Source organism: Dinoponera quadriceps, unplaced genomic scaffold, assembly GCF_001313825.1.
Source record: "Dinoponera quadriceps isolate SergipeBrazil2010 unplaced genomic scaffold, ASM131382v1 scaffold616, whole genome shotgun sequence".
Classification (NCBI taxonomy): Eukaryota; Metazoa; Arthropoda; class Insecta; order Hymenoptera; family Formicidae; genus Dinoponera; species Dinoponera quadriceps.
The window spans coordinates 1305182-1318271 of NW_014555184.1; the positions used below are offsets into that span (position 1 = coordinate 1305182).

At 39.3% G+C, this 13090-nt stretch overlaps 2 protein-coding genes and 1 long non-coding RNA gene across 5 annotated transcripts; 2 read left to right on the top strand and 1 right to left on the bottom strand.

The window, feature by feature from the left end:
* The first annotated feature begins 135 nt into the window (after window positions 1-135).
* LOC106743343 (ATP-citrate synthase) lies at window positions 136-7172 on the top strand. Of its 3 annotated transcripts, none has more exons than XM_014617100.1 (12): window positions 136-281; window positions 1749-1960; window positions 2414-2768; window positions 2961-3154; window positions 3227-3537; window positions 3633-3951; window positions 4021-4456; window positions 4582-4907; window positions 4970-5489; window positions 5560-5865; window positions 6004-6421; window positions 6488-7172. In XM_014617100.1, exons 3-12 carry the CDS (start codon window positions 2427-2429, stop codon window positions 6577-6579), a joined length of 3264 nt encoding a protein of 1087 aa, XP_014472586.1. In that variant the 5' UTR covers window positions 136-281; window positions 1749-1960; window positions 2414-2426; the 3' UTR covers window positions 6580-7172. The 3 variants fall into 3 exon arrangements, with proteins under 3 accessions (XP_014472586.1, XP_014472588.1, XP_014472587.1); XM_014617101.1 differs by lacking the exon at window positions 136-281 and adding an exon at window positions 312-641; XM_014617102.1 differs by lacking the exon at window positions 1749-1960.
* LOC106743345 lies at window positions 6906-8050 on the bottom strand. Its single transcript, XR_001374356.1, has 2 exons — window positions 7984-8050; window positions 6906-7475 (listed from the first exon to the last, which is right to left on the bottom strand). It is a non-coding gene; the product is annotated as an uncharacterized LOC106743345 (long non-coding RNA).
* On the top strand, window positions 8002-11814 carry LOC106743344 (solute carrier family 35 member F6). The gene is made up of 7 exons (XM_014617103.1): window positions 8002-8312; window positions 8743-8890; window positions 8961-9308; window positions 9421-9505; window positions 9642-9800; window positions 9866-10020; window positions 10162-11814. The coding sequence occupies exons 1-7, from the start codon at window positions 8236-8238 to the stop codon at window positions 10324-10326; spliced, it is 1137 nt and encodes a 378-aa protein (XP_014472589.1). The 5' UTR covers window positions 8002-8235; the 3' UTR covers window positions 10327-11814.
* Window positions 11815-13090: the final 1276 nt, after the last annotated feature.

The following is a 13090-nucleotide window of genomic DNA, read 5'->3' on the forward strand; positions in this document are numbered from 1 at the left end:
CAATTTCTCCGTAGAGAAACGCTCGATTGATTCACAACGATTGTCCCGAGATCGGCATGTGATCGCGATGTCGCGTCAACTTGCTTCCGACTTGACTGAGCCAAGATGCCTCCGCTGTTGTATTTCGCTCCGGTATTGTGGCAATACTCGCGACGCAGTCGAGAGAAAAATTTCGAGCAATCTTTTTATGGCGGTGCGAGTGAGTGGATGTGCCTCGGAGTGTCCGCTTAAGATTTGTGAAAGTTTCACCGTTGTAGAGCCAGCCGCGTCGTTTGTGGTGTGTAAGTATCAATCTAAATGACTAATCGGCCGATAACACATTACAGTCGATTACAATGGCGGGTGTGCACGACACATGATTAACCTCTTTGATGTTCCGTTAGCAGCGAATTCGCCCTTTCACTTGGCGCGCGCTGTTGACGTTTCGCGCGACGTTTCGTACGGATGTAGTCACGTTATCTCATTCTTCTTTTTAACGCGTGGAATACACGTCACAAGTGTAATAACGGAATTTCCGAATTATTCCGATTATAACGAACGAAAATGTATCTTTTTGCAAGTTTAATGCTTGTCGCGCGTTACGTTATTGCAACATTGATCAACGTATTACGCGGACCATCTCTCCGGGAATCATATTTACGGTAAAATACGCAACATCGTGTGTGTCTACGATTGCTTGCAATCGCTCGAGAAATGAAAGAGAGAGAGAGAGAGAGTATCTTCGATTCTTCTTCTCTGTGTCCTTTCTCTTTGCAGATACGCAATTGAACACACAGAGAATAGATGGAAAAATAGACGGATTATATTAATGTCGAAAGTTTTCAAAACGAGATGATATGGGAGATGAATTAATATCGAGAAATATAAATTATATCAAAAGTATGAATCTAGGTCTTGCCCATCGTGTCATCTACAATGCTAATCTTTTACGCAACCGTCGTGTGTGGTCATGTATGTTTCATAATTTTAACCGCACAAAACGTAACCGTACAACACGAAAAAAAAGAGAAACGTTGCATTTCGTCTTCCTTCCAGTTTCTTATCGTTTACAGGTAGATAATATTCGAAGGTCGCTCCGTCGAACTGAAGCATATTCTGCGTTCACTTCTCTGCAGCTTTTTTTATTACATATTTTAGCATATGATTTTATTGCATATGATTTTATGCATCCTTTCTTTTTATCAGGGGAATAATAATGCGCGTGCGTATGATCAAGAGGCTATTATTTTATATTTTGTCTGAGTCTCTTGGTTTTTCGACTCTTGGTTTCTCTCAGTCACTTATCGTACATCTGTAACACGTAACGTATCCTCATGTGGTGCACTCTACGTGCTGATGACGTAAAGAGAATCTGTATAAGAAATCACGTGTGTACTGTATGATAATTCATTCAGCAAGACTATATTGTGACACAAGATACGATTGTGAACAATGTTTAATACATAGCTGATCATATTATGGATACATTAAATTTCAACGACGAGTCTATATTCATGTTCATCGGTCTCTCTCTCTCTCTCTCTCTCTCCCCCCCCCCCCNGCCCCATTCTCTTTCCCGAATTTAAAATTACACGTTACGCACAATATATGCGAAAAAAGAAACTTTCTGATGTTTTATAAATGGAATTGTAATATTACTCATAAACACCAAATAAGGTTGCGCACCAAAGAAAAAAAAAATGATTGGAATATTTTTTCGCGAGCGTTGATATATTCTGAAATGATATCTGTAAAACGTGCTCACGTAGGTATATGAGATAGACGAAGAAAGAGAATACACAACATAAAAAGATCTTCGTAAAATCATACGATATATCTTGCGATATCACGCGAAGAGACACGATGCTACAAATCGCGGTGTCGCATTGAAAGAGCTCAGTTGGTAGCCGACGAACGAACGAGTGAACAGCAAGGGAAAAAAAAACAGCAAGTTTTCGCGTTTCGTCGAACACGTTTGAAGGTATTAAATTTAACACAAAGTGTGTCGCGATTTATAATGTGTGCTACATGTTACAAGTAATAATTACATCTCTCGTCTCGTGTAAGTTGAATGTCGGAAATCTTGCTAGATACATCTTGTCCGGTATAAATTTCAACGAAATATGTGTGTTGCAACATTTGATCGTAATATATTGTACTCTTCCTTATGTAGAATTCTCTTATGCATTTCTTAATCTATCAAAATTTAAACACGATAAATCATCTCTATTCGTAAGGAAAAATCATCAATATTCCATTAATCTAAGATACATAACATGATATTTATACAAAAAATAACAAGAGCAAACAAGATAAATTGTGTGTAATAAAGGACGTGGGAGAACTAGAAATTGATAGTATAAATGTCGGATAGTTTTTATCCAACACACACAATGCAATCATCTGTCTCATTTGATTATTGATTTGTTGATAGGCATTTGGAAAAAATGGCAGCAAAGGCGATTCGAGAGGTAACTGGAAAAGATCTGATCAATCGCAAATTTCCTCCTGGAACAAAAGTAGCAAAGTGCAGATTTGTACCTATTACGGAAAATATAAATTGGACCGACGTCGCCAGCGAACATTCGTGGCTTAAAACAGAGAGACTAGTAGTTAAACCGGATCAGTTGATCAAACGCAGGGGGAAACTCGGATTGATCAAGGTAAATGCGGATTTGTCTATAGTACAAGAATGGGTTTCGCAACGCATGAACAAGGAGCAACGCGTAGGCAAGGCGACTGGAAAGTTGAAAACATTTATAATCGAGCCGTTCGTGCCGCACAAACCAGTGAGTTTATCTTATTGCTTCTACAGAATAGATATAAACCCATTGTGATCGTTATTTGGGCATCTTCTTGGCCATTTTTTGTACTATATATTTGTGAAAAGCATATCTCAAATTACAACAGCAAAAAAGAAGGAAAGTCATTCGGCTGAGAAATTGAGGAACCATTTTGTTTATAACAGCTTGTAATTGCAGGAAGAAGAAGCTTACGTCTGTATCTATTCTCATCGTAAAGCTGATACGATATTATTTCATCACCAAGGAGGCGTCGATATCGGTGATGTTGATGCTAAGGCTTTAAAATTAGACATTCCGGTTGGCGACGAGTTACCCGATCGATCAACATTGATCGATAAGCTTCTGACGAATGTGATGGACGATAAAAAAGCGTAATGACATTTAATCATCGTGAATGCTTCTACTATAATACATGTTGCATTTCTTTTCCTTCTTAATTATAGGGTGATCGCCGAATTCATCGAATCTCTCTACAAGTTTTACGTTAATTTATATTTTACATATTTGGAGATTAATCCGCTCGTGGTAACGGATACAGCGATTTATGTACTTGACCTGGCGGCCAAGCTGGACACCACGGCGGATTTCATATGTAGACCCGACTGGGGAGAAATCGACTATCCACCGCCATTTGGGAGGGACGCTTACCCGGAGGAAGCGTACATTGCCGATTTGGATGCCAAATCCGGCGCCAGTCTGAAGCTAACGATTCTCAATCCGAACGGTCGCATATGGACGATGGTTGCCGGTGGTGGTAGGTACACCGCGGCAGGACGAGTGCAGTATATCTCCTATCGTTTCACGGCTCTCTACGTGTAGCTGAATAACGTTTTAGATGGAATTTTACAGGTGCGTCCGTGATATATTCGGATACGATTTGCGACTTGGGTGCAGCCGATGAGCTGGCCAATTACGGCGAGTACTCTGGCGCGCCCAGCGAACAACAAACTTACGAATACGCAAAGACGATACTGAGTTTAATGACGAAAGAGAAGCGTACCGACGGGAAAGTACTTATTATAGGAGGTGGAATCGCCAATTTTACCAACGTAGCCGCGACATTTAAAGGCATTGTTAAGGCTCTCCAGGAATATCAACCTAAATTGGTGGAGTACAGTATAAAAATTTTTGTAAGAAGAGCCGGACCTAATTATCAAGAGGGCTTGAGGTATTACTTGGGAAAGAGATTTCTCGCTATTTATCTGCAAGATACTAATATGAAATTATGTTTGAACAGGATAATACGGGAAGTTGGCAGACGCCTAGGAATTCCCGTTCATGTATTCGGTCCCGAGACACATATGACTGCTATATGCGCTATGGCGCTAGGGAAGAAACCAATTCCCGATCCAGAAGCTCAAGAATTTTCAACCGCCAACTTTTTGTTACCTTCGGGCCAAGACATCGGGCCGTCATCTTCGTCATCCAAAAGTAATTCGCATTCCCCATTAGAGCAGCCTAAACTAAAGACCGCAGATACAGTAGATTCAGCCGACGACAGACAACTTTTCAACGATAAAACGAAATCCATCATTTGGGGCATGCAAACGAGAGCTGTACAGAGCATGTTGGATTTCGATTTCGTTTGCCGAAGATCTGAGCCGTCCGTTGCTGCTATCGTTTATCCTTTCACCGGCGATCATAAGCAAAAATTTTATTGGGGTCACAAGGAGGTGAGTCTTCGGGTTGAGAACGCGCTTATCGCATGTGTACGATATTTGATCGTCGACTATAATATTGTGAATGAATATCAGTATACCATAGTAGTAAAATATCGTTTCCGCCCTTTTCTCACTAGGTTCTCATTCCTGTTTATAAACAAATGAAAGACGCTATGACTAAGCACAAGGACGCCGATGTAATGGTCACGTTTGCCTCTTTAAGATCTGCTTACGAAAGCACCATGGAAACGCTGCAGTTTCCCCAAATTAGGACGATCGCTATAATCGCGGAAGGTATACCTGAAAATATGACTAGAAAACTGATTTTAACGGCGCAACGAAAGAATGTGACAATCATCGGGCCGGCGACTGTGGGAGGTGTGAAGCCGGGTTGCTTCAAGATCGGCAATACCGGTGGAATGATGGACAATATACTTCATAGCAAGTTGTACAGGCCCGGCAGGTAATATAGCGGCGACACTTGCTCGTAATAAACGTGCGAGACTGACGGAGAGTCATTTTCAGTGTCGCTTATGTTTCTCGATCCGGTGGAATGTCGAACGAGTTAAATAATATAATCTCGAAAGCTTCCAATGGCGTACTGGAAGGTGTCGCAATCGGTGGGGATCGTTATCCGGGAACCACTTTCATGGATCACATAATGCGATATCAAAACGACTCGGAGGCGAAACTGATAATATTGCTCGGAGAGGTCGGTGGCGTCGAAGAGTACGAAGTGTGCGAAGCATTGAAAACAGGCAGGATCACCAAGCCGTTGGTAGCTTGGTGCATCGGCACTTGCGCCAGTATGTTCAGTTCTGAAGTTCAGTTCGGCCACGCTGGTTCCATCGCGCATACCAATCTTGAGACTGCTTCTGCGAAAAACGCGGCGTTGCAGGCTGCCGGCGCATACGTCCCGGACAATTTCGACAATCTCGGCGATCTCATACAAACCGTTTACGAACAGTTGGTGAAAGATGGCACGATAGTACCGGAACCCGAAGTTCCACCGCCGACAGTGCCGATGGATTACAATTGGGCCCGAGTGAGTTCTCTCTCGCATCATGAATTATCTTGAGCCGTCGATTAATTTTTCTCGTGTATATTTCGAACAGGAGCTCGGCTTGATACGTAAACCAGCGTCATTTATGACGTCGATTTGCGACGAACGCGGACAGGAGCTGTTATACGCCGGTATGCCTGTAACTGAGGTATTGAAGCAAAACGTCGGCATCGGTGGCGTCGTCTCGCTTCTCTGGTTTCAGCGTTGCTTACCCCCAACTTACTGCAAGTTCCTCGAAATGTCGCTCATGTTAACGGCCGATCATGGCCCGGCTGTTTCCGGAGCTCACAATACGATCGTTTGCGCGCGCGCTGGCAAAGATTTAGTCAGCTCTCTCGTCTCAGGACTCCTCACTATCGTAAGTGGAAACTATGCATATATGATCGGTCACAAAAAGATCTCTACGGTAGAAGAAGTACTCCCCCATTGGTTCCGAAATTTCGCAATCTTTTTCTGACTGTCGGCGTACGATCCCAAGGACGCTTGTTAATTGCAGGGTGATCGTTTTGGCGGTGCCTTAGACGGCGCGGCTCGTATGTTTTCCGAGGCGTACGACGCCGGTCTACATCCGCAAGAATTTGTCAATAATACGCGCAAAAAGGGCAAGCTGATCATGGGCATCGGTCATCGTGTCAAGTCCATCAATAATCCGGACATGCGCGTCAAGCTCATCAAGGAGTACGTGTTGGAGAACTTCCCGGCGAAACCCTTGGTTGAGTACGCGCTGGAGGTTGAGAAGATCACGACCAGCAAGAAGCCTAATTTAATTCTTAATGTGGACGGTATTATCGCCTGTGCTTTCGTCGACATGCTACGAAACAGTGGTACTTTTACGAGAGAAGAGGCGCAGGAATATATCGAAATAGGTGCCATAAATAGCTTGTTTGTCCTTGGCCGGAGCATTGGGTTTATCGGTAAGCATGCAGCAGCATATGTTATTAATTTGCATATACGTGTGTTACTAATTTTCTCTTTTTTAGGTCACTACATGGACCAGAAGAGATTAAAGCAAGGTCTCTACCGTCATCCGTGGGATGACATTTCTTACGTGCTACCCGAGCAGTACAATTAAAGATGACCGAATAACGCAATGTTAAATGTCGTTACAATTATGTTTGAAGACTGGAAGATGGATACAGTGTGAACAAAGACGCGGAGAAGCAGGTGTCTCGATGTGCACGCGTGCTACGCACGTAGAAGAGCAGCACCTCTCATTTTTCAGAGGAGATATTTTTTTGTATTAGCTCTCGAAATTTCTTTTTAGCAATCACCCAAATAATCGGGGAGAGGGCGTCAAATCGGACGATTGCAAGAATTCTTTAACACGACGCGTCCCTGACACGCAATTATAGTCTATTTGGGTACAAATTTGAAACAATTCTACTCGAAATGGTTATCAAACGCATTCCATAGTGTGCATTTTTTGCTTTACTATTAGCAGAAAGTTTTAGCGGATGGCGATCGTCCGATGTTTGCTTGGAAACTAATTAACTAACACGATTTTTTAATCGAAACTATCGTTGGTATCGTTATAGATTATAAGCCGTGGGAACGTATCACGATGTTATTAATCTTGTGCACAACTCAAATACAACTTGCAAAGAAAGTAGACTATGCTGTATGTTATTAAAAGAAAAAAAAATATATATATATATATACATAATATTTATGAGTTTTTTTTCGTTTAATATCACCGAGCATGTATGTACATACTGTACGTGTACACTTGCCACCCGTGTTTATATAGATGTAGGAAAATTCGGAAGGTACGCGCATACTAAAGTACAATCACGCTTATATGCAGTCAAATGTTCAATGTTAAACAAATGCAAACATAAAATGCAAAAATAAAATTGTCATTTTATGTCGACTTAATTCACAATTTCCATGTCTTGGCTTCAAAACAATTCATATGGTGGCGATACCATCATTTCTGTCGGTTTGTACCAGATTGTTGAATTATCAGGCCTTAAGAATAATAGAACATATATTAGGAATAAAAATAAATTATTAGACATGGGAATTATTTTCACATAACAGAATGAGGTGAACAGCTGTGTGACATAATTTTTATATTTCACTCTTTTCTCCATTGCGCATTAATCGCACTATTCTTAATTCTCATTTTTAATTCCTAATATATTTCCATTGTGCGCAGGACCTGTACTATCATTTTAATAGGATTGTTGCCACTTATTTCAGCACAATCTAATGAGAAAGTTCCTCATGCTATTGTCAGATAATAACAGACCGATAAAAAGGATATAAATGAGCACTGTTCTTAATTCTTATTTTTAATTCCTAACATACTTCTATTGTACGCAGGACCTTAACCTGTACTATCATTTCAATAGGACTGTTGCCACTTATTTCAGCACATTTTATAAGAAAGTTCCTCATACTATTGTCAGATCATAATAGACCGATAAAATATCAATAGACCGATAAAAAAGATAAAGATGAGAATTGATTTTACCCAGATATTTTGCACAATTACTTCTGTGCAGCCCTCGTGACGAGATATGCTCAGTCGCCATTGGCACGAGTAGAACGGTCCAAGATATTTGCGATATTCAAAATATTGTCTTTTACTTCATCATCGGACAGGACTTTGCATACTTGTGTAAAAAAAAAACAGAAATTTAATCATCGAGTGTCAATTGAGATAAGGTGTTATCAATTTGGTCATCTCGGCTGCTACTTACCATAAGCCATTGTCTTCGCAACAATGGCGTGGACGAACTACCAACGTATATTAGCTGTACTTCAAGTGATTACAGGCTCGTTTAATACTCTATCGGTCAAGTAAGTATAATTATTATTGGTACAGAGAAGAAAAAATTGCACGTAAAGAAATTAAACCGAGTCAACGAGGATCAATCGGTAAACTCTCACGGCTCGCAAGTTTTGATGAAACCACATTCGTTCGGTGCTTCCTCGCACAAAACAATACCTGAAGAGTTAATATGATTGCTGAACAATATAACAAGAGCGATTGATTGTTAAAAGAAGAATAAAGAGAAATTTCTTGAGGTTACAAGACTTGTCATGTACGTGAGAGCATGCGCCATAATGGGAACTGTGCGCGAAATTTCGACTTCTCGCAAAACCCGCATTAATTCGTTTATTTGCTGAACAAGCATCGCATTTTCATCGAAATTTGTGAAAAACTAAAATCATACTTTAAACTCTTGTTATCACAGATATTAAGATTTTAACTGAAATTTGTTTTTAGATTCGCGGACCAACAAGAGGTGGTTGGTGAGGATGGACAAATTAGACATTTCAATCACCCATTCATGCAATCAACTTTCATGTTCTTCGGAGAGTTTCTTTGTTTTGTAGCGTTCAAAATTTTCTATCGTTATTACAATCGACGAGGCGTAGGTATCTCCATCTTTCATTCCTCGAGAATCAAGAGCCGTACTGATTATCGTATTGACTTATTTGCAGGATGGTTCTGTAGATAGTAATGTACTCACCAAGGGGTCCAGAATTTTCAATCCTTTTATCTTATTGATACCTGCCCTATGCGATATGTTTGCAACATCTATAATGTACATTGGCCTGAACATGACTTATGCAAGCAGCTTCCAAATGTTACGTGGAGCAGTGATTGTTTTTACAGGAATATTCTCTGTTGCATTTCTTCACAGGAAATTGGTAGCTCGAGAATGGATAGGCATCTTTTTTGTTATAGTTGGTTTAGCATGTGTTGGCGTTAGCGATATATTGGCGGAAAGCACCAATATGAATACCAACTCGGTGCTCACTGGAGACTTGCTTATTATATTTGCTCAGGTATTGCTCTACTACTATTGGTCTACTACTGTATGTTGTTTGTAATCTTCACTATCATATATTGCTAAATCTCTCGCGTAATATGATGAATCTTCAAGTCGCAAAAATGCAGGTAATAACGGCTGTTCAAATGGTTGTGGAAGAAAAATATGTGGGAGAACAGGACATACCTGCGTTACAAGCTATCGGATGGGAGGGTTAGTACATTATGTGCTTGTTCAGCCTGAACACTAAGGGATTTCTCTTCTCAAATTGTCTAAAAATTCTTTTAGATTTTGAGAGATGTAATTCTGTATAAGCAGAATATTCTCTATACATTTATTCCTTTTGTAGGTATTTTTGGATTTATCGGCATGTCTCTCGCCATGATCCCTCTCAATTATATTAAAGTATTGCCACCATTCGCAGACAATTCACGCGGCACACTCGAGGCCAGCGTGGATGCTTTTATACAAATTGGAAATAGCGGCAAATTATTGGCAGCTATTATCGGTCAGTCTATTCCTCTTATTATGCAATTAACACCGGCTTTTGTCACGCTATATTTTATGTTGCAGGCATAATATTCAGTATTGCCTTTTTCAATTATGCCGGTATTAGCGTTACCAAGGAAATGAGTGCTACAACAAGAATGATATTAGACAGTGTTCGCACGATTATAATCTGGGCCTTTTCTTTAGCAGTTGGATGGCAGGTTTTCTATTATGTGCAGGTATGAGACATCCAAGGGACATCCCAAATAGTACGTCCTAAGGACGTCTACACGGCGTCTATCGGACAAAGTGTGCTGTATGGAACGAAAGGTTTTCCAGAAAGAGGACCAGTCTTATAAAATTCACTTCTCTCATTGCAGCTCATCGGTTTCACGATTCTTTTAATCGGTATGGCGTGCTACAACAACATCGTCATTCCACAATTGTTCAGGAAACTTCGTAGCCGTCTAGGACGTCATAAATTATCCGTAAACAAAGATGGTATTGTTAATACCGCCGCGGACGATGTGCAAGAGACATTGTGAGAGAGTCTATGAGAAATCGTTGGATATCGTATGTGATTCTTTAAGGTAGTTAGTCCGTAAAAGTACTATTAGAAAGTAGTAATGGTTGATACAATAGAGAAGAAATTCGACAAATTTGTGCTAAATGATTATAAACATGATATATAGCATAAATGTTAAAAAGATCATCGTTGAGATGTTCAATATCTCTGAAACGTCTCTGGGATGTGTCCCTTGGAACATTTATGCTGTATAGGTAGCAAGAGAATATCAATCAAATTCATACAATGTTTAAAAGATTCAAAATAATCATCGTTTTCCGTACTATGACGCATATTTTTGGTTGGGACTGCCCGTGTTATATGGCTGTGAATATATTATATATATATATATATATATATATATATATATATATATAGGTGTGTGTACCGATAGACGCACATGAATGTACGTTACTAAAGAAATGATCATCGGATTTTTCCGTATTTTTCGGTATTTCTTACATTTTTAAGTATTGATCATAGATCTTTATAGAAGGTTATATTTGACCATTCTGCCTTTAAAAGGATATCTAATTCAGAAGTGAGATATAACTCGTACAATTTTTGTCTAATCTTTACGATTAATCTTTCTCCTCATTAGACCATCGGCTGTGTTCCGACATAGGCCTTAGCTGTCGTATACTTCAACCGTTATCAGAAATTGCGTGCATTTTACATATCCATTTCTGGAAAATTAAATGGTTTTGTAATTTTTTTCTTTATTATCTATACAAGTCTCTTTTATGGTCTCCTGGTTTTCCATTACAACTGTAAGAATAGTTTGTTTGCTAGAATTAAAAACGTTGTATCAGAAACCGTAGATTTCTGCGATACATGTAAATAATGCTAACTTTGATTTCAATTATCTCAGCTTCGATATGGTCAGTCTTCTTCTAATCTTACATATATGTACATTGTGTTTTTATTAATATGTTGTTAAAATTTGAGGAGATTTCAAAGAAAATCAATTTACGGACCAACTACATTAAGGATTCGTTTCTATAAAAACCGCGATTTCTCACAAACAATTGTAAGAATCCCTTTTGCTCTTTTCCTCCCTTCGATTTTTGTCGAAAGAAGTAATTATCTATATAGAATATAAAAAATTATCTCTTTCATATATTGTTACAAATCGACGAAAGAACAAACTGTACAAAATATGTTACGACATGGGTAACTTGGGAAGTCATATTTCATGAATTCTGCGAGTTGTAACGTCATCGAATACATTCCGATGATGAAATCTCCCATTAAATCGGATACTCGATACGTCCAACTTTATACAAAAGTCAGACGCGATTATTTTTGTGAAATCTGTCATCATCTCGTTTAATATATTGTTTCATTTAACATATATAGCCGGATGTATAAAATATAAATATACGTGTATCTCTTATATGCATTTTATAGTATTTTTATATATTTATGCATTCTAAGTAACAAAGAAGAATAAAATAAAACAAAAATACTGCTGAGAATCGTACTTTCTGTCATACTGTTTTTTTTTTTCCATTTCATAACAAAACAGGCCCACTGATGAAATAAGTTTGAGTGAAATAGGGATCGACGAAATCATTGATGTTTGAAACATCGATGTTTACTCATTGAGGATGCGTCGAACTACGAATTTATCGGATGTGCCGATTGGCAGTTAGAGAATTTCAAGATTGTCTAGAGAAAAATTTAGGGACCCTTGAAATTCCCTATCCCAGTCTGATAATATTCGTCGTACAACGCATGCATAAAGTCCGATTGAGATTGAATTAAAATTTCGCCAGAGCAAGATTCACTAAACTTGAGTTTGATGAACCTTGCTTTGATTGGTAAAATTACAATCCAATCTTAATCCGTAATCGGTACGGGCATAACACCAGTCTGAGGCCGGTATTCATAGTTGGATCTTATATTTAAGACAGTCTTAAGTTTATCTTCAGGTGCTTCGTGGCCAATAAAATGAATCGTAAAGCATCTGAAGATATGAATACCGGCCTAAGGACCCATTTATACAGGTCGTTAATTTATGCCGCAAAAAAGTCATATTCGAATTATAAAATTATAGAATCGTCAATTTCTTACGGCATAAAATAACGGCCTACGATCTGCATAAATGGGCTTTCAAGCCCGGATTTACATTAGCTATAATAAGCTTTGAACTGTAAGAAATTGACCAATCGACCATTCCTCTCATATTCGATTGGTCAATTGCTTACTGCTTAAAGCTTATTGAATATGTCGAGGAGCGAGCTATTATACCCACAAGCAAGTTGGCGCGGTAACTAATCAATTTCTAGTTCTTACCGAAGAACGGCATGTTGATTGGCTATCGCGCGAATTTCGTCACACATTGCCGCGTCCTATGGGCGGAAGCCAATATTCCTTGAGGGACAAAGATAAAATGGCTCTAGTATTATTTTTTCTTTAGCATAAATTGCGTGAACATTTTCCAAAGGAAAAGTATATGAAGTTGCTCATTTTCCACGAGTTTACTTTGGAGGATATAGATTGTCCCCTAGGGAACGCGCAAAAACGTATATCGTTGGCTACATGTTCAGTGATTTGTATACTCCCTAGGATGTGTGCGAATGCGTCGTATTATCTATCTCGTTTCTCATATATATCGCTTGTTGATGCTATTCGCTTTTCGTGAATCCACCGCGAACGTCAAAGGTAGCCTCGTTGTACGGTTCGCGTTGAAACGTTCAAGAGTTTCGCATAAGAACACGGCCGAGGAGAGCATCGGGCAG